The sequence below is a fragment of the Crotalus tigris genome, unplaced genomic scaffold (assembly GCF_016545835.1).
Source record: "Crotalus tigris isolate CLP2741 ecotype Arizona unplaced genomic scaffold, ASM1654583v1 scf7180000017611.44802233496:7321179, whole genome shotgun sequence".
NCBI classification, from domain to species: Eukaryota; Metazoa; Chordata; class Lepidosauria; order Squamata; family Viperidae; genus Crotalus; species Crotalus tigris.
In genome coordinates, this window is record NW_024096511.1 from 3456118 (window position 1) to 3482039 (window position 25922).

At 38.1% G+C, this 25922-nt stretch overlaps 1 protein-coding gene across 8 annotated transcripts in view; it reads left to right on the forward strand.

Annotated features, from left to right (window-relative positions):
* MED23 (mediator complex subunit 23) overlaps positions 1 to 25922 on the forward strand; it is a 50907-nt gene that overhangs the window by 6014 nt on the left and 18971 nt on the right. For 5 of the 8 annotated variants that reach the window (XM_039324194.1, XM_039324204.1, XM_039324139.1 and 2 more), the window contains exons 2-13: positions 2182 to 2213; positions 2314 to 2401; positions 2712 to 2836; positions 3152 to 3263; positions 4932 to 5030; positions 5892 to 5993; positions 6741 to 6810; positions 13318 to 13430; positions 15150 to 15245; positions 15909 to 15926; positions 23704 to 23904; positions 25699 to 25842. In XM_039324194.1, the coding sequence (XP_039180128.1) occupies positions 2182 to 2213; positions 2314 to 2401; positions 2712 to 2836; positions 3152 to 3263; positions 4932 to 5030; positions 5892 to 5993; positions 6741 to 6810; positions 13318 to 13430; positions 15150 to 15245; positions 15909 to 15926; positions 23704 to 23904; positions 25699 to 25842 (1200 nt within the window). The remainder of the gene's footprint in view (positions 1 to 2181; positions 2214 to 2313; positions 2402 to 2711; positions 2837 to 3151; positions 3264 to 4931; positions 5031 to 5891; positions 5994 to 6740; positions 6811 to 13317; positions 13431 to 15149; positions 15246 to 15908; positions 15927 to 23703; positions 23905 to 25698; positions 25843 to 25922) is intronic. The other 3 variants (XM_039324149.1, XM_039324169.1, XM_039324176.1) reach the window with 2 other exon arrangements.

Consider the following 25922-nt stretch of genomic DNA (forward strand, 5'->3'; position numbering starts at 1 on the left):
GCAGTGGAATATGATTATCTTGAAACTACTTTTTGCATACAACAGCAACATGACATGGAGCTGAATCCTGTTGAAATATAAATCCTTCATTGTCTTGGAAAAGATTATGTGCGGAAGGCTTAAGTTTGGGCTCAAGTATTTCATTAATGTATTTTTAGCCATTTATATTCCCATTAATCACACAAATTCTGCCCACACCTTTTGATGTCATACAACCCCAGATCATAACACTGACTGGGTGTTTCACAGTACATGTAATGCAATCAGGATGCAAATCTTCTCCGATTCTTCTCCTTACATATTTTATGCCATCACTACCAAACAGGGAGATCTTGGTCTCATCACTCCAAATAACACTGTCCCATTGTTCCTCGGTCCAGGCAACATGGATTTTAGCCCTGTTTAGTCGTTTCAATCTTTGTTTGAGTGATAAAAGTGGCTTTTTTCATGGAATTCTAGATTTTAGGCCAAATTCCTGCAGTCTGCGCCGAACAGTCCTTGCACTCAGCTTCACATTGCATTGTGCCATTTCATCTTGTATACACCCAGATGATTTTCTTCTGTCACGTAGGCACAGTCTCTTAATTCTTCTATCATCACTTGCTATTGTGCACCTTTTCCTGCCTTTAACAGTGTGGTTTTGTAGTGACTGAGTCTCCTTATACTCTTCAAAAACTTAGAAATGCCACCTTTGGTTAAATTTCCACCAATTTTTCTTCTAATTTCTTTATAACTGTAGCCTTGTTCACTTAATAATACTATTTTACATCACTTTCTGGGCAACCAGTCAACTTTTTGCACCATTCTTTTAATTTTATTAGGTTTTACAAGCTTACTAAATGAAAGAACACAAAAAAATTCAACCAACTTGATAGCGATCACATAACACATTGACAAATGTCCTCCTCTCAGCTTTAATACATGACATCAATAACTGAATCCTACTGTGATCTGATTGGTTCATTGCCAAAACAAGACTCATGCTCATTGGCTACAATCAGATGAAGGAAAGCTACCTGATATCAACCTAAGCAAGTTGTGCTTCCTTTTTCTGGTTTGTGCTTCCTTTTTCATAGAATACAGATAATTGAACAAACTTTGTTGCATTACATTCTTGATTAAATTATTTTTCCATTGATATATAGTTTTATGGTACTACTCCAAAACAAAGTGGTGCTATTAGCCATCAAATCTCAAATGTACACTTTTCCCAAAAGATTTCCACAATTTTGACCACTACTGTATATTGCCTTGGGCTAGGCTGAATCTTCTGCTTCTAAAACTATGACAGATGAAAAACCCTTTGCTTTGTGTAAGTGCGTCATTTACACATCTCTGTCTTTTCCTGTTCATCACTCTTGCAGATGTAATAGTTCCCAACCTTGTGATTGCTTCCTCGTTAGGGAATTTTTATCATCCCTGCTCTCTCCAGTTCCATATTATTCTTTTTTGAGATGTGGGGCTAGTGCTTATAGATATTTTGTTAGTGGCAAGATTAGTGGCATGACCTCCCAGCATGGACTTTTCTATACATTGTATAGAAGTATAGACTTCTATTCATTGTATGTGTCTAGAATACATATGTAGGTTAATATTTTATTGACAGATGCTGGGACAGAGCAATAGGCAGCCCTTGTTTCTCTTTGGTTCCCCATTTCCCTTCAGTAATTTCTTTGTTCCATTTTTCTTTATCTCATGTAGTGAAATATCTTGAATTTTATCAATATTTTTATCAACCTCTCCTCTCTACCCAAAATATTTTCTTTTCTCTTAATTATCACCTTAGACCACTGGTTAATACTGGGGCTTGTTTATTTGTTTATTGGCTCTGTGATTACCTTTTTCTACTTGTTTACATGCGTTGAGGATAATTTTTACTTTAGTTAGTTGGTATCAGTAGATACCCCTCAAACACTGTGATTGGGTTTGTTCTAGTAGTAATATATATTAAACCCTAAACTTCAGTTTGATGTAATGGTTTGGCAGTAACTTTGGTATCATATACTTTTAATAAATGGAAAGAAAGTTGGCAAGTTGGTATCAGTAGATAAGTTTTTATTTGAGAATGTTTCTTGCTCTGCCGGTTCTAGATACTTTGATTTGAACATGGAATATAGGTGACATAGAATAAAAGCTAAGTTGTTATTAGAATGTGATACCATGTTTTAAATTCTTTTATAGAAAACAGAAGTCATTGAGGAAGCTTTTCCTGGGTAAGTGAAATGTAACCATTTCCTCGTATAACTGTAGAGATTCGGTTGTAGTAACTAGTGATGAAATACTTTATAAATAACTTGGCTTTACTTGTTTTAGCATGTTTATGGATACCCCAGAAGATGAGCGAACTAAATTAATTAGCTGTTTGAGTGCCTTTCGACAGTTCTGGAGCAATCTTTCCCAGGTGAGTATTTTATTTGCTGCTTTTTTAATGACATCCAATCCAAAATGATTCTCCAATCATTTCTTAAGTTGCAGAAGAGTTATATATGTGTGTGTGTGTGTGTATGTATATGTAAGGCCTTAAATTATTTCAGCTTAAAAGTTTTATCAAAATAAGAATGGTACAACCCAAAACTTTCAGTTGTCAATTCTTGCGTTGAGATTGTATGACTTGTAGAAAACTTTTATCAATATAAATATTTTTATTGATATTTAGTTTAGTTTTTAACAAATTGTGAAGTTGTTGAATAAATATATCTTTTATTTTACAGGAATCTCATGAACAGTGTGTTCAGTGGATTGTAAGGTTCATACATAGTCAACATAGTCCTAAAAGAATTTCTTTTCTATATGATTGTTTAGCAATGGCTGTGGAGACTGGGTTACTGCCACCCAGGTATGTTCCTTTCAAATAAACTACAGTAGATAATTTATTATAGGAGATCAGTTGCTTAAAGATGATGATGATTATGATGATGATAATAATAATAATAACAACTGGGAACTGCTTCCATCCTGCGACGATACCTGTAATACCATCAAACATCCACATCTGCCTATCCCAGGTCCTGGGTAAGGACTCGATAGGTAGACAAAATGCCAAATCCAGTCTGAACATCTGGCTGACTGTGCGATGATCCATAATAATAATACATCAGATCTGCTTAGAAAAGATACTACTCATTGTGTGTTTTTTCTTTAATTTTCCTAGAATGGTTTGTGAATCTCTGCTGAATTCTGACAATCTAGAATGGGAAAGGACACAGCTTTGGTCTCTGACATTTAAACTTGTTCAAAAAATAATTGGTGGTGTAGACTACAAGGTAATAACTATACATATATGCTATTTTTTATAATGCAGCATTAATAGCTTCCTTATATTTTATAGCCTTATACTTAACATCTATGTATTTGTTTTTAAGATTTATAAGGCTGCCCAACTCAAACAGTGGCATCTTTTGGATAGCATACAGCATTAAAAACAAGCAATGAACCATCTCCACTCCCATATGTTATTAAACATGTACAATATATAATATATAAAATTAAATGTCTACGATAAAGATAGGAGATAGAGCCATATTTTCAATTTATCTAATGTAGATTATAATGACTTATGAATTATAACAGTCTATAATGAATTCAGTAGTAGAATTGGAGAGACCTTAATTACCTGCTCCAGTGATTCTATTTTACCTGATATTACAATCTAAATTATTATCAGATCAGTCAATAATATTTCTAGTCGGGTTCAGACATCTCAAATGGGTTAGAACATGAATTGGCTTTTTCATCAATTGCTTTACTCATTGTTATATGATATATGCCAGGAATACTCATCTGATCTGTAGGATTTCTATAAAAGAAGGTCTTTGGGGCTGGGATCATGGCACAGTCATTAAAGATGAATGGAGATATCAAATACAGGAAGTAATTTGTCATCTGCCTTGATTCCACACCATCAAGAAGATCACTGCTCATTAATTTGTTCTTCTACATTACATCAGGGAAGCAGCGTATAACTTCTAACTAAAAAGAGAGCTGAAAAACGTCTAACCGACCTAAAAAAATTATGCAGACGGTTTTTGTGTGTGTGTGTGTGTGTGTGTGTTTAAAGAGAAGTGGCAGATTAGGCAATACAGTTTGAATGAAAAAGCTTATGTATTATCCTCTAGAACAGTGGTTCTCAACCTGTGGGTCAGGACCCCATTTGGGGTCAAACGACCATTTCATGGGTGTCGCCAAACATCGCAGTCCGCCATTTTTTTCCCCTTTTCCTTAGCTGTGCTACTCCCTTTTATTCTATTGGCTTTTGAAAGCCAATAGAATAGACTCTCTTGAATAGAGTCTAATTCTATTGGCTTTCAAAAGCCAGTAGGAATTGTCCAGGCTGTCTCTGCCATGCTGAGCCCGCCAAAAGTTCCATTCTGCAAACAGTGCTGTAAGTTGTCTGCAGCGAAGGTGAGCTGTCTGGAAGTTTCTACCCCTCCCTGCTGAGCACCTACTAAAAATGTAAGTAAAAGAGGGCCAGGAGTGGGAGGTGGGAGGCCGGTGGGCGCAGGGAGGTTGCTGGCGCACGTGGGGCCCGGCGAGTGCCTTACCTCCCTTGGGCTGGGCCAGCTGGTGGCCCAGCAGGTGGTCGGCCTGCGCCATCTCTGCCGCTTGCCAGCTACGCCTCGGCTGGCATGGGGTGGCACCACGCATGCATGGCGCTCCCGGGCAGGGAAAGTCCTCGACTTACGACCGGTTGAGTAGTCCTCGACTTACGACCGGTTGGGTTGTCCTCGACTTACGACCGGTTGGGGTCGCGGCATTAAAAAGGTTGAGAACCACTGCTCTAGAAGATACACTAGAATGACAGGCATAAAATGTTTTTGTACAATTTGATATTAGTGTTAAAATTTTAATTCATTTATACAAAATTAAAAAGTGAATTTTGAATTTTACATTTTGGCATAATTTTCCTTTGGAATTTGATCTGTATGTTACAGGGTGTACGGGACCTTTTGAAGGGTATCCTGGAGAAGATCCTAACTATTCCCAACACTGTGAGCTCTGCTGTTGTGCAGCAGCTATTAGCAGCAAGAGAGGTAAGGATATTAAATGGAGAAAACTAGATCCGAATTGCTTGCTGTTTTTTGGAGGAATAATTCAACATTTGTATAAATGTTTCAAAAAGAGACAACTGAGAAACATTCTGAGACTTTTCTGCTAATTAAGTTTTTTTGTAATTTGCAGACTATATTTGCTTAGAGGTAGTAATAGCATTCTTCAATTGATACTATTTCCTTGGGGTACTCAGTATAGGTAGTTCTTAATCTAATGTTATTTAAATTACAGATTCTAAAGATATGTGGATTGTATTATTTAAATTAAGTTTGCTTTGCTGCTTTGGTGTTTTATCCTAAAACAAAACAAAAGACTATTCATTATTCTCTAGTCTTTGTCAAAATGTTTAATGTTTTCAAATCTAATATTTTAATTTTATTTGTACAATAATTTTACTCAGAAACATGTATAATTTAAATAAACCCTAAACCTAATTTTAATTTAAATAATTTAAATGTGTGTGGCCTATTTTGAATATATTTTAAAATAATTAATCTCAGTAGGAAAATTTTGTCTCATAGCAAATAATCCCATAATTGATGTAGGACCACCGCGAAACACAGGAACTCACAAAATCTTCAGAAATATGGCAAAGGTTTGGGAGGTAGAAATATACCAGTAAATACTAAATATCTAAAAAAAAATTAAAAATTTTAAAAAATCTGGAACAATAACAAAATGGAATTGTTTTTGAAAGAAGACATGGGAAGCTGACTACAACTGGACAAGATTTTACATTGCACCATTTCAAAAGTTGATTTTATATATACATACATACATACATACATACATACATACATACATACATACAAACTCTTCTCTGGTTACTGGTTTTTCCTTAGGTTGTTGCATATATTTTGGAAAGGAATGCATGCTTATTGCCTGCTTACTTTGCCGTCACAGAAATCCGAAAATTGTATCCTGAAGGAAAACTTCCTCACTGGGTAAGATTTGATGTTTAAAAAAAAAAAAAATCCAATTTTGGACCTTAGGAAGTCAGGCATGATAGATAGTAAATTGGCAGTTTAACAAATTTGATAGATAGACAGACCAATATTTTTTAAGTTGTTATTACATAAAGAAAAAATTAATAGAAATAAAAGTTTAAAAGAATATAAAAATAGATAATACAGATAAAAGAGCAGGTTTGGTGGTGTGGTTAAGGTGTCAGGCTAAAAACTGGGAGACTGTGAGTTCTAGTTCTGCCTTGGGCACAAAGCCACTGTTATGGTAGTCATGGTTAGGCGGAATCCAGAGAGTTCTTTATTTTTTTTTTTGGGAATGGTTAAACAAATAAGGCATCCTGTAAATTATATCATTTGCACCTTCTATATTAGGGGTGTCAAACTGCCGGCCCATGGGTCGGACGCGTCACGAAACCGCGCCCACCCCATTGCCCGCAATGGGGGGAAAAGCTCCGATACGTCTCGCAACATCATGTGACGTCGCGAGTTTGACATGTCTGGTCTATATCATTTGCAACTCTTATGTCATTTGCAGAACGCTATTATGCAAACTGTGTAAATTGCTAGAAATTACTTAGGTTGCATAACGAGGTACATAAGTGCACACAAAGTTCATAGCACTGCAGTTTTCACAGTACTTTCAAGTTGTGATTTCTGGGTTTTGAATTAATCTGCAATTTGTAACTAGCGTTTAAATCATGTTTTCCTATTTTATATGTTTTTTAGTTGTTAGGTAACCTTGTATCAGATTTTGTGGATTCCTTCAGGCCTACAGCAAGAATAAATTCCATCTGTGGTAAGCATTTGCTGTGTATGTAGCAACTGAAGGATTATCTCTCTCTAGCCTATGAAGTTTGAAGGCATTTGGTATGTCTATTACTCATAGTTACCGTTAGTTCCTGAGCTCCAATCTATTACTTGGTATCAAACAAAACAGGCTACAGATTTGGTCATCAGGCTAAACATGATAGGTTTGCAAGGACTAATTTATTGCATTTCTATCCCTCTTTTTTTTTTTTTTTTCCTTTTGAGAGCTCAGAGTAGTTCATATAAGGTTTCTTTGCATGTTATCCCCAGAACAACTGCCTTATAAAATAAACTGCCCCGAGAAAGAGTGACTGGCCCCTGGTGTATTCAAGCTGGTATTTATAACTAATAAAATCCTTCATGGCTTAGATCCTGGTTATCTGTAGGGTTCTTTTTATTGTTTCTGCCAAGCCAGTAAGGTCAAGATGAACTTACATCAGTTGTGAAGGTTGTCATCTAGTGGACCTGGGAAATGTGATTTCTTAGTGGCTGTCCTATGGAACAGCATGCATATATATACATAATATAATATTATATTATAATATAATATAATAATATAATATAATATAATATAATATAATATATTTGGCTCCAAAAGATGCATTAGGGCTTATTTTCGGGGAAGCATGGTATCAGGGTGATCAGCCTGGCCAGGTCCCCACCCTCTGGTGCACGCACAAGAGGCGGCGAGTGCGTGGGGATCGATGGTGTCTGGCAGCAGCCGCAGCCCGCCAGCCCTTTGGCCAGTGCACTCTAGGACTGCGCAGCCAGTGCAGCGCAGGTGAGTTGATTACCTGTCCAAGCAACAGGTGGAGGCAGAAGAATGGGGGAGGCAGGCGATCCCGACGCGCAGCAGCACTGGCAGCTGGCAGAGGCAAAAGCATGCGGCTGAGGCAGACGATCCTGCTGCGTCGGATCTGCCTTCCCCCTTTGCCTCTGCTTTTGCTTGCTGCTGGTGCTGCTGCGCATCAGGATCACTTGCATCCCCTGTCCCTCTGCCTCCACTTGCTGCTGGTGATGTCACACATCGGGATTGCCTGCCTCCCCCCACGCCTCTACTCGGAGGACCGACCCGGTGGTCGCAGCACTAGGACTCACCTATCTGGGCTGCAGCTGTTGCCAGATGCTGTCAGCCCCCGCACACTCACCACCTGTGCTGGCCACGCCCCCCCCAGGCTGATGATGATCTTAATTGGGGCTTATTTAGGGGGTAGGGCTTATATTAGGAACACGCTAAAAATCAGCTAGGGCTTATTTTCTGGTTGGGTCTGCCTACATTTGTACTATTAATTGAATCAGTGTACAAATTAGGAAGGGAGGGAGGGACAAAGAAAACCTTTGCAAAGGAGTAGGATTAAATGGTTAGGTCCAACTGTCATGACCAGGATAATATAGATACCATTTATAAATATTAGATCTTTGGATTACTTTTGTCTGTAAAATGAGAATCCCTAATAATAACTTGTATATAATAATAAGACTGAATGTACAGAAAACAAAGCATGAATATTGAAATAATGTAATAATACAAGCAGAATGCTGGCAAAGAAAAGCGTGGCGTGGTGGCTGCAATACTGGTTAGAATGCAGTATTGCAGGCTAATTCTGCTGACTGCCAGCAGTTCGATCCTCTACAGCTCAAAGTTGACTCAGCCTTCCATCTTTCCGAGGTTGGTAAAATGAAGACCCAGACTCTGTAAACCACTTAGAGAATGCTATAAAGCACTATGAATCAGTATATAAGTCTAAGTGCTATTGCTATTATTATTAGTATGGTCAATTTCTAAAAAAAGAGTCAGAGAAAAGTGGATAAAGATGTTGTTGTTGTTAATTGCGAAGTCGTGTCCGACCCATCGCGACCCCATGGACAACATTCCTCCAGGTCTTCCTGTCCTCTACCATCTTCTGGAGTCCATTTAAATTCACACCTACTGCTTCAGTGACTCCATCCAGCCATCTCATTCTCTGTCGTCCCCTTCTTCTATTGCCCTCAATCTTTCCCAGCATTAGGCCCTTCTCCAGTGAGTCCTTCCTTCTCATTAGGTGGCCAAAGTATTTGAGTTTCAACTTCAGGATCTGGCCTTCTAAAGAGCAGTCGGGGTTGATCTCTTCTAGGACGACCGGTTTGAACGCCTTGCAGTCCAAGGGACTCGCAGGAGTCTTCTCCAGCACCACAGTTCAAAGGCCTCAATTCTTTTGCGCTCAGCCTTTCTTATGGTCCAACTTTCACAGCCATACATTGCAACTGGGAAAATCATGGCCTGGACTATGCGCACTTTTGTTGGCAGGGTGATGTCTCTGCTTTTTAGAATGCTGTCTAGATTTGCCATAGCTTTCCTCCCCAGGAGCAAGCGTCTTTTAATTTCTTGGCTGCAGTCCCCATCTGAGGTGATCTTGGAGCCCAGAAAAATAAAATCTGTCACTACCTCCATTTCTTCCCCATCTATTTGCCAGGAATTGAGAGGGCCGGATGCCATGATTTTGGTTTTCTTAATGTTGAGTTTCAAGCCAACTTTTGCACTCTCCTTCTTCACCCGCATCAAGAGGCTCTTTAGTTCCTCTTCACTTTCTGCCATTAGAGTGGTATCATCTGCATATCTTAGGTTGTTGATATTTCTCCCGGCAATCTTAATTCCAACTTTTGATTCATCTAGCCCTGCCTTTCTCATGATGTGCTCTGCATATAAGTTAAATAGGCAGGGCGACAGTATACAGCCTTGCCGGACTCCTTTTCCAATTTTGAACCAATCAGTGGTTCCGTGTTCGGTTCTCACTGTTGCTTCTTGACCCGCATATAGGTTTCTCAAGAGACAAATGAGATGGTCTGGTACTCCCATCTCTTTAAGAACTTGCCACAATTTGTTGTGATCCACACAATCAAAGGCTTTTGCATAGTCAATGAAGCAGAAGTAGATGTTTTTCTGGAACTCCCTAGCTTTCTCCATGATCCAGCGTATGTTGGCAATTTGATCTCTAGTTCCTCTGCCTCTTCGAAATCCTGCCTGTACTTCTGGTAGTTCTCGATCCACATACTGCTGGAGTCTAGCTTGTAGGATTTTAAGCATAACTTTACTAGCATGTGAAATGAGTGCAATGGTGCGATAGTTTGAACATTCTTTGGCATTGCCTTTCTTTGGAATTGGAATGTAAACTGACCTTTTCCAATCCTGTGGCCACTGTTGAGTTTTCCAAATTTGCTGGCAAATTGAGTGTAGCACTTTTACTGCATCTTCTTTTAAGATTTTGAATAGCTCAGCTGGAATACTGTCACCTCCACTAGCTTTGTTGTTGCTCAGATTTTCTAAGGCCCATTTCACTTCACATTCTAGGATGTCTGGTTCGAGGTCAGTGACCATCTCATTGTGGTTATCTGGGATGTTAAGCTCATTCTTGTATAGTTCTTCTGTGTAGTTTTGCCATCTCTTCTTAATCTCTTCTGCCTCTGTTAGGTCTCTGCCATTTTGGTCCTTTATCATGCCCATCTTTGCATGAAACGTTCCCTTCATATCTCCAATTTTCTTGAAGAGATCTCTGGTCCTCCCTGTTCTGTTGTTTTCTTCTATTTCTTTGCACTGTTCATTTAAGAAAGCATTCTTATCTCTTCTAGCTACTCTCTGGAATTCTGCATTCAATTGGGTGTATCTTTCTCTTTCTCCTTTGCCTTTCGCTTCCCTTCTTTCCTCAGCTATTTGCAAAGCTTCCTGAGACAGCCATTTTGCTTTCTTGCATTTCTTTTTCTTTGGGATGGTTTTAGTTGCTACCTCTTGTACAATGTTGCGAACTTCCATCCATAGTTCTTCAGGCATTCTGTCTATCAGATCCAGTTCCTTAAATCTATTTGTCACCTCTACTGTATATTCATCAGGAATATGATTTAGTTCATACCTGAGTGGCCTAGTGCTTTTCCCTACTTTTTTCAATTTAAGCCTAAATTTTGCAACGAGAAGCTCATGATCTGAGCCACAGTCAGCTCCTGGTCTTGTTTTTACTGACTGTATAGAGCTTCTCCATCTTTGGCTGCAGAGTACATAGTCAATCTGATTTCTATGTTGACCGTCTGGTGATGTCCATGTGTAGAGCCGTCTCTTGGGTTGTTGGAAAAGAGTGTTTGTTATGACCATCGTATTCTCTTGACAAAATTCTATTAGCCTGTGCCCTGCTTCATTTTGTTCTCCAAGGCCAAACTTGCCTGTTATTCCGGTTATCTTTTGGCTTCCTACCTTAGCATTCCAATCCCCCATGATGATAAGGACATCATTTTTTGGTGTTAATTCTATAAGGTGCTGTAGGGCTTCATAGAACCGGTCAATTTCATCCTCTTCAGCACCAGTGGTTGGGGCATAGATTTGGACTACTGTGATATTGAATGGTTTGCCTTGGATTCGAATTGAGATCATTCTGTCATTTTGGGGATTGTATCCCAGTATTGCTTTTCCTATTCTTTTATTGACTATGAAGGCTACTCCATTTCTTCTGAGGGATTCTTGCCCACAGTAGTATACCTGATGGTCATCTGAGTTAAATTCACCCATTCCTGTCCATTTTAGTTCGCTGATTCCTAAGATGTCGATGTTCAGTCTTGTCATCTCTTTTTTGACTACGTCTAGCTTGCCTTGATTCATGGATCTTACATTCCAGGTTCCTATGGAGAAAAAATCTTTACAGCATCGGACTTTCCTTTCACCACCAGATATATCCACAGCTGAGCGTCCTTTCGGCTTTGGCCCAGTCGCTTCATTCTTTCTGGCGCTACTAGTACTAGCCCTCTGCTCTTCCCCAGTAGCATATTGGACACCTTCCGACCTGAGGGGCTCATCTTCCAGCGTCATATCTTTTTTCCTTTTAGTACTGTCCATGGGGTTTTCATGGCAAAGATACTGGAGTGGTTTGCCATTTCCTTCTCCAGTGGATAAAGATAAAACCTGGCAATCGCTTACAACTGGAACACTAAAATAAAAAAAAAATCAAGAGAGTTTTTGGCTGCTCAAAAGCAAACTTTTTTCAACAAAATTTTATTAAATTTATATAGGTGAGGAAAAATAGGAAAAATACAGATATGGTAAAGGGAGGGGTAAAAGGAAGGGGGGAGAGGAAGGAATAAGGAATTAGGATAAAATAAGGATAGGTACAATCACATATTTCAACAAACAAGCAACCGTCCGAATCATAATAATGAGTAAATATCATATTCACCCATTTTTAACAAAGCTTAATCTGTAACATAATAAAAACAATTAGTAGACAAATACGTTAATCTATTAAGTAAACACTACTAATAAAATCTCAAAAAGATAAATCCTAACAATCAAAAATAACAAATGAAAATCAGTAAATCAGGAAAAGTAATTGTATTATCAAAATATTAATTAGAACGCGATTAAAAATCAGTCATCTATTCTAAAATATTAAATCCTTCAAGTTCTAAGGTGTCTCTAACCATTGATAATTTTTTTCCCAAGTTCTAAAATAAATTGATTGCTAATGCAATCAAGGCCACAACTGAAAAAAAAATCATCAAATGGTTCAAAGTACAGATTGTGCAAAGAAATAGAAGAAATAGTAGATCATCTATGCAGCTCATACAAGATGGTACAAATTGATTCTAACCAATGACCCAGCGTAGTTGCAAAATGACTCACTGAAACAGCTACAAAAATTATCATGTGCCAGTAATGAAAAACTGAAAAACATAGAGTTGAAAAAAGTAGTAAAAAATGAACAGGTTAAAATATTGTGAGATTTTCGAATACAAATTGATTGAAGTCTTGGCACATAACATAGCAGATTTAACTGGGGTTGAAAAGAAGGAAGTATCATGTGGCTTATTTGCGTGGCCCAGTTTCTGGCATGCCGCAGCCCAGTGCCGTCCACAGAGTGAGGGTTGGGGACTCCTGGAATAGTTGACCAATTGAGAAGCTCACAAAATATCAAGATCTGAAAATTGAAATTGAAAGATTATGGCATAAATTAGCCATCATGGTCCCAGTGGTTATCAGCACACTGGGTGCAGTACCAAAAATTTTTTGAATGGCAGTTAGAAAATCTCATGACTGGGATTTGCACAGAGTTCAATGTAAGATGGACAAATATATAAATGTGTTATATAATCTTCACATTGATAATATTTCCAACTGTCCATTACAAAAGACCACACTGTTTAGATCTGCATATATACTATGCCAATATATTGCAACGTAAGTTCTGGGGATGTGTATGAAGGTCAATGCCAGCTAAAGAACTGATTTAATATTGTTCTGTCTAATAACAGTAAAAAAGAATAACTGAAAAGTTATTCATATAACTCAGGATAACCTGATTATCCAAAATATCTGAAAATGGGACTTGTTAATATTTAAAATACTTACAGAATGTAATCTGTACCCATCTGTAGGAAGTTTTGCATATTTATAAAAAAGCTGAGTAACAATATCCCAGTTACGGTAATAATTACGTTTAGGGAATAATATGCTTTGTGATTTTCTCTCTTTGGTGTCCAGGACGATGCAGTCTTCTTCCTGTAGTGAACAATTCTGGTGCTATTTGCAATTCATGGAAACTGGACCCGACAACACTTCGTTTTCCGCTGAAAGGTCTTTTGCCATATGATAAGGTATATATAATAGAATAAATAAGCATATTAATCATATTTCAAAAATTCAGTGAAAATTGAGATTTAGCTTATTAATTGAATGCTTATAAAAACATTAAACAGATTTGTATGTGGGGAATTTTTGGGTGGGAGATACACCAAACATTGCACTAATCTTGGAAAAGGTTTCCTTCCTTCCTTTCTTCCTTCCTCCCTCCCTCCCTCACTCACTCACTCACTCACTCTTTCTCTCTTACCTACCTACCTAACAGGAAAGTAAAATAAAGTACCTTATTAGCCTTAAAGTAACCCCTGAAAAGATTTTGACAGCAACAAGATGTCTCAAGAGATCCCTTTAAATTTATTCAAAGCAAAGCAAACTGTTTTTAAAAAGATTCTTCTCAAAATCCAAAAATTCAGGACCAGATTTGGGCATAGCATAAAACATGCATGCTCTACATGCAGTACCTCTTCCAGTATTATTTGATTGATTCGAATTATGGCCCAACATGTTTTAGGCACCTTATAAATAAATAACAAAACAATTATTCCAAACCACAGAAATATAAAATACAAAATGTCTGCGAGAAACAGAGTGTAGCAACAATATTTTTTTTAAATACCCTAAAATGTTATTAATGAGGAAATGATGCATTTCCATTAGATTCCAGAGCTAATAGAAAGAAATCCAAATAAAATACCAACTGCCTTCATTCTGTTTCCTTAATAAGCAGCTATAGCAGCATCTAGTTACACCTGCACCTTGAGTGAGTCCTGCTTTTGTACCAATTAAAGCTCTGGGGATAAATTTACACCTTTCTTTTGACAATGATTCCTTGCTAATTTTCCAAACATAAAATGCTTGGAAAATAAAAGCCATAAAGAGGGTGAAATTATTTTGATTATGAACTTCTTGTCCACTAGAGTTAGCCTCAGTGAAGATGAAGGAGGGCTTTTTTCAGGTTTTTAAAGCAGCTGAATAAATGAGTGGTTTCAAAAACTGTCCCCAGTAATTTGTACATTGCCAAAAGTTCTGGCGGAACTGGCAGCCAAGCAGAGTGCCCCTGTGCCTGGAGGAAACTGGAAACAGCTTCTGAAGGAGCCACATGAGCCTGGCAGACCTCATAACCATTTTAATGCTTTGCATAAGCCTAATTTCCCTTTCTGTAGATGGATAGATGATTTTGCCAGATGCTGCCTAATATTTGAAACAGATCACTCCTATTATCTAAACAAATGAAGCCTGAAATAAGAATCTGGCAGGAAAAGCACTCAAGATAAAAGAGACAATTGAACATAAATCTGAGTTAATGCTTTCTTTCGGCATTTCGCAATCTTTTTAGGTCTGAGCACCGTTCCACGCTTCCACATAGGATAGGCTGGACATTTTTCTTGAAAAAGAATCTAAAGCCTTGTGTGAGATTTCTTTCAATCCCACCCAACAATTTCAGTTTGCTTAACAGAAAGTTTTGTTGCGTTCTCACGCACGAATGCTCAGATATTGCAAGACCAAATAATCTTAGGATACATCAGCCCAATGTATATACTGTGTCCTCTGTGTGTGTGTGTGTCTGTTTTTACTTGAAGGATTTGCAGACTGGGAGTATCACAGTGTGTAAGCGCTCGTGGGTGTCACATTGCCAAATGCTGCTTTGTGTGGACAGTGCATTTGATTTCAGCTTTCAAATTTATTTTGTGCCAATAGGTTGGGATTTGTTTGCTTTTATTCTTGTTTTCAAGGATCTGTTTGAGCCTCAGACTGCCTTGTTGCGGTATGTGCTGGAGCAGCCCTATTCCCGAGATATGGTCTGCAATATGCTAGGCCTAAACAAGCAGGTACTGTATTGTGCTGTAATGGCTTTTCCTTTGCATAGAACCTGCACTTTCTTTTCTCTTTTCTTTGCTGTAGCTAACTAAGCAAAACAGTTGAGGATCAGATCATATTTTTTTTTTTTTTTGCCTTCAGTACTATTGCATTAGGTTAATTGGGCACGATTATTTCTCTTCCTTACATATTGCTTTAAAAGACTTCTAAATTGAAAAATATTTTTTTTGTTTTGTTTTTTTAAAAAAAGGATATCTTTGGCATTGCTTTTTTCCCCTATAAGGCCAGCCTCAAATATACCCTGGACAGATTTTGTTCTACAGCAGGCATCTTCTCATTTAATATTGATGGACTGACTGATTGATTGACTGAAAGGTGGTGGTGATAGATGTATTGCTTAGATGAATAGTCGGTAGAATTTGTCTGTTGAATGCCTTGGCATGCTTTCATTACCTCTGATGGTAATGAATAGTCTACTGTTAATTGATATTATTTTATTTCAATTTTTGTGCTTCTTCTTCTTCTTTTTTTTTTTGGCCTGACCATGTGGGTGGGCTTGGTCTGATTTGGGGTAACTTGAGGCTGGCCTCATAGTCACTGTTTTGTCTTTTCTTTTTTTCTTCCTTTATTTTTGTTCTGTCCTGTCTTGTCCTGCCCATCCTCCAATGCTCTAGACCTTGAACATTGCTCAGGTATGTTCACAACCTTACTGTTGTATTGTGACTAACGATACGCTGGCTGCTTTCTAGCCACTGATTCCAGTTCGAGAATACGCATCTGGCCAGGGCTTGAAATTGGTGGGATTTTCACATGCAATGATAATAAGAACCACTTCCTCTGTAAATTGGAGGTTTCGAGGTTACCAGAGGATATACATAGCCAGTTCAGTACCTGGATAAGATTTATCCATTACTGTCCAATCCTTCCAGCGTTATTTTTGTTCAGACTATAAAATGTCTTTAAAAAAAAAAAAAAAAAAACCAAAGTTGCTACAAAAAGACCTAAAGAAAATTCCCTTTGTTGAATTTAACACTACGTAAGATTTGTTAATAAAAATTCAACTTGACTAGGAAAGGTCATGCTCAGCCTCTGTAATAAACGCGCTCACCAGAAGCTCCAAATGGGCTGAACCAGGTGGAAGAAAAAAAAGGAGGAGGAAAATTTTGAAAAATTTTGCAACTTTTACCTGCTGTATATGCTTGCCTGTTTGCACACTCAAATATTGGCAATTTTAGTCCATTTCTAATCTAACTTTAAAGTTCAGTGACAGTGTTTGCAATACCATAGTGAAGGTTGTGTCAGTGTTTTCATTTTGGGGGGGGAAAAACACGTTTATTTCATGGATTGTGCTTGACCATAACATTTGCTTGAAAATAAAACATTGCTACAGTAAATAAATAAATCCCCACTTCCACAAACTTTGAAGCACTTCCACAGGTTATTTTGCATTACAGCTGAACGTAAAATACTTTGGCCGTAATGAAGGATCTGAGTTGTAGAGTGCTGATTGTGGCAGATTGAGCTGTTGGAACACAACAATCTCTTTCCCATAGATGGCACAAAGAAAGACCTTCTTCCATGTAACATGTTCTTTCCTGTATCACGGCTACACAACTGCCCAATTCAGTGAACTCCCTGTGCAATTCAAAATGACACTGCACTTTAAATTCCTTGCATGTTTAGAGGTTTCATTGTACGGCAATATGTCAAAATTTTGTAGTATGGCAAATGTGTCCATTTTTCAATTCACTTTTTACAAGGGGACGTGCAGTGATGCTTGATTGGTAAACCCATAGATGTTAAGAGGCAGGTGCATTCTTCATGCAAATCTTCATATCTTAGACATATGTTGGTCAATCTATTGTTATTTTCTAAAGGCATCCCTCTTCTTAAGAAAAAAAAATCATAAAGTGCTTTACAAAAATTACTACAGCAACACAATTACAATTAATTGCTATTCTCCCCTCCGCATTCCCTGAATAGGACACTGATGTTGGGTCTTTTGGTATTTATATATGCCAGTGTTTCTCAACCTTGACCATTTTAAGTCATGTGGACTTCAACTCCCAGAATTCCACAGCCAGCATTGCTGGCTGTGGAATTCTGGGAGTTGAAGTCCACATGCCTTAAAATGGTCAAGGTTGAGAAACACTGATATATGCTATTATTCTATATGCTTTTTAGGAGATTTGCATTCCATAAAGCATATATGCATAACAGACACACTTGTTACATAAAATAGTAATTGATCTATAGGGGTTCCCAGAATAGTTCATCATATTACTTTTAAACTGTGTACCGAACTTTGTTTAATATCTGTGGAACATCTCAATCATCCAGGTCATAGTTGTCCCAAAGGTGCTTTTCAAAAGGCAACTGGGCTTTCTTTTTATTTTTTCCTTGAACATGTTTCACTTCTCATCCAAGAGGCTTCTTGGGTGAGAAGCGAAATGTCTTCAAAGAAAAAAAACCTCCAAGAAAGTCCAGATGCTTTTCGAAAAGTATTTTTGAAACTAACTTTGTTAGTTTTTCTTAAGTTGTATTCTTGCATTTTAACTTTATCTCTGTTAAAGAGCTTCCTACAGGAAGGATTTTCTGATAAGATAAACACAAAAATTACCATAAAGATCCTGAGTTTTCCATATATGGAGTTAAAGCAGTATTCTTTCCTTTCCCATCTCACCTCATTCAAACCAGATAAAGTCCTTAAAGAGACACAACTTTCTTCCTTGAAAGGGAGGCAAGTTCTGTATGAAAAAATATTGAGCTCCAGATGTTTAAACAAGATACTGTCTGTAATTCCTTTCTGCTACGTTTATGGACCCTTCTCTACTGTCTCCCTCAAATCTTCTTTCACCTTTACAGTATATGTATGCTTTTAAATTAAGAATGAAGATTTTGTGGGTTAAATTCTTCAAAACCCCATGATACTAGCTTTAGTAAAAAAAATTAACAGTTGTTGCCTAATGCGTTGCGAGTTATGAAACACTGAGACTTGTCATTTAATCTCAATTTTATGAGAGCAAACACTTATCGTCAAGCAACAAAACCTGGAATTAATGGTTTTTTGATGGAAATGCTGACAAACTCTGAGTTGTAGGTGTGCTGCCATAATAACAACAGTCTGTGAATTTCTTGTTCATTTGTCAGTGGAAAGCATGGAAGGATCATGTGTGACATTTCTTGATGGGAATTCAGATGTTGATGCTGAAAATTCCATCAGTTAGCTAATACTCAAATTATACTAACCAGTGGTTGGTAGATAAACGGGGGTATATTGAGATCTCTTTGGTACTTTAGACTTAGAAATGCACCAGAATTACATTCATTTGATACTGTACATTGCTAACAGATCATTAAATTGAAATACACAAAAATATGAGCTTATCTGCTCACACTGCTTCATGTGCGAAGTGTGGTTTTCCCCTGCAAATAAAGGTCCAGTGATACGAAGTTAAATCTGGTATGGCATACCCTTGTGATCTGTCTTCCTTGATTTACTTGGGAACAGATTCTATGGATAAGATGAGAAGTGTAAAGCATTATTACAAAAGGATTGTTGGTTATTTATTTTATATAATAATCCCAAGGCAAAGAATATTTTTTTCTGGCGTTCTATTTCTGGCTTGCATTCCAATAATAATTCTGTCCTTTTATTTTATTTTTTTGTTTATTTAGAAGGATAATCCCTTTCAGGTTAGAAAATTATTCTCAAATATATGTTTCTGTAATTAGATCACCAAAGTGGCTCTCTTCCTTATTTAGTTGAACTGAATAGGACAATGATGTTCTTAACACCTCTTTTAAGAAAATGGCACATTGACTCTTAAGGGACACATTGTTTGAAAACTTTCCTCTGTTTTTTTTTTGTTCTTTTTTAGTTTTGCTTTTTGAAGTTGAAAAGAAACAATTTGCTTCAAAGTTGTTTCTGCATATTTCTAGTCCAAACAGTAGCCCCAGATCTTATTCCATTTCAATTGTATTTATTGTGATTGTCATCATTTGTATACTGTCCTTTTTCCCAGAACAATATTTAAAAACACAATGCAAATATTACTCTAAATAGAACAAATATTAGCCTAAATCAGTGTTTCTCAACCTTGACCATTTTAAGGCATGTGGACTTCAACACAGCAATGCTGGGTGTGGAATTCTGGGAGTTGAAGTCCACATGCCTTAAAATGGTCAAGGTTGAGAAACACTGGCCTAAATAAATTAAAATACAAGAATTAAAGCCTACCCAGATGCTTGTGAAATTGCTCAGATAGTTGAGCATTCATATTCTAGACTTCTTAATAGAAGAGAAGCTTACATAGTTCATTTTTTTAAACAAGGTCTTCCTTTCTGCAGTCTTGATTTATAGATAAAAGGATTACATCATCAGTCTTACTAACATCACCCCTTATTAGGGTTAGTTTAAAAATTATCTACTTTTCAGTCTCTATTTCCTTAAGCAAAATTTTTACCAAGTTTGGATTTTTTTTTTACAAAATCTTTTTAAGGTAATCAATTGTTTAGTTGATCATAAGATTTGGTGTTTGCTGCAGTTCATTATCTGACTTCAACCCAAGGTTTATGAACTAAGTATTTAATTGGCCTTAATGGATGTCAGACAAGGAAAAAGACATGAACATTCTGTATTACATGCAGATTTGTAGTTTACAAAGTTCAAAGTGGAATATGAAAACTATTCAGATCTGAACTTACAAATGGGAAATGCGCTGGAAAAGTGCAACAAGAATTTGGGAACTTGAAACTTGAGTAAATTGGTCAAATTATCACCCTTGTCTAAGAGTAAAAGAGTATAAAACTGGGCTTGCACCCATAGAAGTAATAGCCGGATTAAGGAATGTTTTGGTATGCTGACCTGTATAGGAACGCCCATTTTGGTCTGTCTCAGTCTTTCTCCTAAGCTGCACATTAAAAATTAGATCTACTAATGGCCTCAGCATAGGTCTCTAAGTATTACTTTGCAAAATAGTCCAAAGTATCTATATTGCATAGTTGTTCTTTATCTAGCACTGCTGAAATGTCTTATGGTACAGGTAAAATGTGTAAAGAACACAATATCTTTCACTCTTCTCTGAGGGGCATAGGCCTTGGGGCATAGGCCTATTGCATTGTTTTCAAAAGACCATTTCTTTGTGGTCAATTCAAATTAAAACTGTGGCAATTTCATTTCTATTGGGTTTTTTCCCCCAATGGTTACTAAAACTATTTTTAAACAAGAAAGCCACATTAATCCTTTGACCACAGAAGCTCCAGTAGGTTCATATGTAAACCTTCATAACTTCTGAATGGATTGGCACACTTGTTTATGAATTAATTTATAGAAGAACTAGCATCACCCATCATTACACAGCAGACAGTCTAAACCAGGGGTAGACAACCTTGGGTCTTTTGTGACTCATGGACTTCAACTTCCAGAATTCCTGAGCCAGCATAGCTGGGAGTTGAAGTCCACGAGTCATAAAAGAGCCAAGGTTGCCTACCCCTGGTCTGAACACTTCAGAATGTAGCAACACATAGCTTAATCTGGGTTTGGAAACTAAAAGTTGGGCCTGGTATAATACTAGGAGGTGAGAGTACTGGGAAATACCAGGGCTGTATGGTGGACCTGGAACTTAACACTCTCCCAGAAGAAGGCAAGGGCAGGCCACTTCCATATGATTACCAAGAAAATAGCATGGATATGTCCTGGAAATCAAACTAGTTGACTTCATAGTATGGTACCTACAGCACAGAAAGAAATACGCTGATAAGCACTACTGACTTTTTGAAGAAAACATGAGGTCGAAGTTGAAAACATTAAATTGAGAAATATCTCAGTGATCTAGCCTATTTTTTTCTGTCAGGGGGGTGAGAATCAGATTTTGTGCTCTTAACAGTTTGGCTTTGATCTTTCCTGTTCCCTTACTCTCAAAGCACTGAAAGTAATACATAATTTACAAGAACAAAACTCAGCAAATGCTAAGACCCCAACAGTTTTTTGTTTCTTTTCTTTTTTTTCTTAAACCTCTTTTCCCCATAGAACTATTGAGAACAACTGATATATCTGCTGCTTTGTGGGTTCCATTTCCTGGTCAAGTTATAGTATGGTGGAAGCCAAGAACTGGCTTTTATATTTTTTCCAAACTAAAAAAAAATAAAAAAAAAATCATGAATTTTATTTTAACGATATATCCTGGCTTGATAATTATCACAACAACGTCGCATTGCTCCATATCAAATTATAGTGAATTTCAAGCCCTGAACACAGTAGTTTTGCATGCCGAATCATTAAATAGTTTGTAGTATTGTCTGTTGCATTCTGCTCTGCTTCATAATTAGTTGCATTTGGGAAAAAAAGTATTCTCAACTGGTGTTGATATTGCCCATTGTAAAATTGTAATGTGGTTGAGTTGTGATGATGGCATTGTGATTTTGAAAGAAGAGTCAGAAGCAACTAATGCTTTCTTTTTGATTAGAGTTCTTCTGTTTTTAAGCATGTTTTAAGAAAGCTCAGCTAGAATTGTAGCTTGGGGCAGTTTTGAGCTGGCAAAGAGCATGTGGAAGAGAGAGTGCTGTTCTTCAATTTTGTCGAAATTTTTTTGCCATTCTTGCATTCTATTGTTTAATTGGAAAGCATAATCCCTTTTTCATGGCAAAAAGCTACCCCCTCTGATTTAAGCTAAATATCTTTTTTCAAGGTAGTTCTTTTTTTTAATTCAGAGAAGTATCACAGGCTATCAGTTAGTCAAAGGAAAATTCATTAGGAGGAGTGCTAAAATGTTTTGAGTTAAATCATATTTGAATCCTGTGGCAAATTTTTTTTGCAAAAAGGAAAACAACCCCCAAATTGCTTTTTTTTTTTTTTTTTGCCTCTAGAAAGGGACGTGGCATTTTCATGATTAGATTCCAAACAGCTCCATATCTTTTCTGTATGGTCTCTTTAAGATAATATATTTTCCTTCATGCTAAAGCTGTGTTATGTTACAGGTCCATAATGTAAAACCAATATTCTTTGAGTTTAAAAAAAAAAAGAAAAATCTCAGAAATGGCTCACCTTAGTTTTATGGCAGTATCAGAGAATCCGTAAATCCACCCAATTACTGACTTCTAAAAATTACAGTCTTAGCTGTATCTTATAAAGTTCCCATCCGGGCTGTCCAAGTACAAAGTTTAATTTGTCATGTGCCATTTAGACATGAGAACTATACATTATAAAGCTATAAATTATACCAGGGATAATCTAAACCCAAGTGTTAGGTATAGACTGTAGAGAATCAAGCCAAGACTCAAATGTCCAGATAAATCTAAACAGTACAAGGCAAGGCAAGGCTGCAACAGGCTTTTAGTCCACCACTGGCTATTTCAGTAGAACACTTCTTACATAATACTCAAGTTCCTTCCCAATCCCAGAAAGGCTGTTTGGGAATAACATGAAGTGTTACAAAGCAGAATTGAATGAGTAGAGTGATTACATTGACATGCCAAGCCCTATGGAGCTTTATGAAGAGGAAATAAGCAGCAAGAAGCCTGAGGCTCATTCTCTCCTTTTTATGTGTCCTCTATACAGGAAAGATTTAGAACTTTTCCACTGGTTTGCCATATGGCCCAGCACGGCTTTAAACTGAAGTGTTGGCTACTTTCAGCAAACGAATTTCTCAAAATCACTTTTGGATGGCTTGAAACTAATTATGCAAACCATAGTTATTTGGGCAACATGACAGGCTCCAGTTAAATAAAAAAAGAGGCTTCGAGATTATATATAGCATTAATGAAGGAGTGCAAAGTGCATCTTGGAGATTACTAAGGCTTATTCCTCCTCTTTCGCTTGTCTCCTGTGTCTGGCTTAGCAGGATCCATGAATGCTATCAATTTGTCCATGGGTAACATCAAACTACATGCATACTAATATGTAGGTAGAAGCACCTTGTCTTCCCCCCCCCCTATTTAAATTATTGAGTTGTGACAAATGAAGTCTGAATAAGGAGGAGGATATCTGTTGGATATTGCTCCCAGGTTCTGTAAATTAACTTCAAATCATGCTTAATTACTTATACATAAAATAAAAAGCTCATAGGGTAAAAAGGAAGGAACAGAAAAGCATAGTCTGTATGGTAAATGGAAATTTGTTTTACTTAAATTATTTGAGTTTTTCAATTATTAGGAATACGGAAGTCAAATCAATTGCAACATTGTTTCAAGGTAGCATATTCCTAGATTGTTAATCAAAATGCATCATGGAACTGTATTCCCATAAACAGTCTTTTCAATCAATTCCATAGAGAAGTGGCTTGATAAATCGGCATAATAAGTAGAGTATGATATGAAGTGACCTGTAACATCAGACAGTTTTAATGCATTGGCTTACTTTGTAAATTTTTATGTTGAAAGCTCATGTCATGCTTCTCAGTTTACTAAAGTAAAGAGTGAAAACGATGAATGCTAGTTTTTGGAATGTTGTATCTGATTTCTACTTTGCAGCACAAACAGCGATGCCCTGTGCTGGAGGACCAGTTGGTCGATTTGGTGGTATATGCCATGGAGCGCTCAGAGACAGAGGAGAAATTTGATGATGGTGGAACCAGCCAGTTGCTGTGGCAGCATCTCTCCAGTCAGCTTATCTTCTTTGTACTTTTTCAGTTTGCAAGCTTCCCTCACATGGTCCTCTCTCTGCATCAGAAGGTAGGTTTTCAGTAGCAAGATCAAATGGATGACTATTTTTCAAGTTTTTTAAAAACTGTCTCACACTTACACATAGTTGTATCTCGTTGACCCTTCCGTTTTGGCACCAGTTTGGTAAGTGGGTACCTAGAGATCTTGAGCATTATGACATTACATACAAGCATTGACAAAATCCAACAATGATTGTTTTAACAGTAAAGATTAACATCAGGTATTCATAGCAGGTTGGGAAGTGTTTGGTATATCACCTACCAGTGTTTCCCCGAAAATAAGACCAGGTCTTATATATGTGTATGTTTGGTACATCACCTACCCAAAAGATCCAATAGATCTGATATTCGGGGGATATCATATTTTTCCCATGTACAGCAGATGGAAAGCGCGGGGGGGGGGCAGGGCAGGACAATGTGCGATATAAACAGCATGGCGTAGCCTGCACATGGAGTGGGGAGACAGCGCTTCGAAGCATGGCGGCAATTAGGCCAACCTCGGAGTGTGGGGGCGGACCAACTATCAGTAGGAGAGAGTTCATTGTACACATGTTGTACTTTGACAATAAAGATTGATTTGATTCAGGCGGGGGGGCGCACATGCCCTTCCTTGCCAGACTGACCCCTGCAGCTCTAGGTCGCAGTGGGAAGGACGCCGAGGCAGGAGTGGCCAGGTTGATGCTCCTCAGGGTGAAGCGGGGGTCTTTTGCCCTGGGGATGCTGGGGGGTTGCTTTCCTGGTCCGGCCCACGTGAGAGGTGAGCTGGGAGGCGGCAGCCCAGGGCCAAAGCGCCCATGGAACCCCAGAGGGTTGGGAAGGGTGCTGAAGTGAGTGGGCATCCTGTCTACAGCGCCAGTGCTGGATCACCCTTCCCCGCCAGAGCCAGAGTGTCACATTTCAATAGCTGCCAGCCTTATCCTTTGGCAGGTCTGGGCAGTGGCTGGAAAGAGATGGGCCCGTTTCAGAGCCTGGAGCCCTTGGGGGGGGATTGCCTTGCCACTGCTTTCCAGCTCCGTCGCATTTCTCTGGCACTATGGAGCTGAAGAGCTTGGCGCACCAATCTCTCTTCTGCAAAGCTTTCCTTCACTAACCTGCTTTCCAGCTCGGTTGCATTTCTCCGCCACCACATGCAGAGAAACAAATGAAGTTTGTGGGACTTAAAAAAAAAAAAAGTTCAATTAGACCTTCTAACTTCATGAGATCTTTTTTTTTTTTTTTTGGCAAGAAGTTGGAAAGTCTGATTAATTTTTTTTTCACTCCCCCCTAGCTCCCAAATGGCAGAGGGACCGGATAAGGGGACTGAGCTTCCCCCGCCCATCATCTGTAGCGCAGCAGTCTGACTTGGGAGGGGAGTGAAAGGGAAGAGGTGGATGGGCAGCCAAGTCATTGAACGGGCATGGGGAGGTTGCTGAGCGGGGACTGGCCTAGCTGCAGGGGTCCTGGGATGCAAGGCACATGGGGCAGTTCCCTCCACCACCTGCCTTGCCTCACCTCGTGGTGGTGCCGCGTGCCCTCCTATCCCATTGTGGCTGCGAGCAACCAGATGGTGGGATGGATTGGGACGGTTTTAACTAGGGCTTCAAAAAAATTTGATGCTTTTGGCTGAGTATGGAATGCTAATTTGTTTTTCAGTTTTTAATATTGAACTGCCTAGAATCAGAACAATTGGGGTTACATAAATGTTGGCAAATAACTTGTTGAGGAAAGCATCTTTACAAGTGTCTAAATGTATCATTTTTAGAAACTTGTAAGAGTTTACTTAGGCGTATGTATTTGGTATTCATGGACTTTCTTTGTCTTATAGTTGGCAGGACGAGGCCTGATCAAAGGCAGAGACCATTTGATGTGGGTGTTACTACAGTTCATCTCGGGAAGCATTCAGAAAAATGCATTAGGCGATTTTCTTCCTGTTATGAAGCTCTTTGACCTCCTCTACCCTGAGAAGGAAGTGAGTCACCATTTAAAATAGTTTTACTATTATTGATTTTGCTTCAGTTTTAACTGATATCCAAAGGATAAAATCAGTCC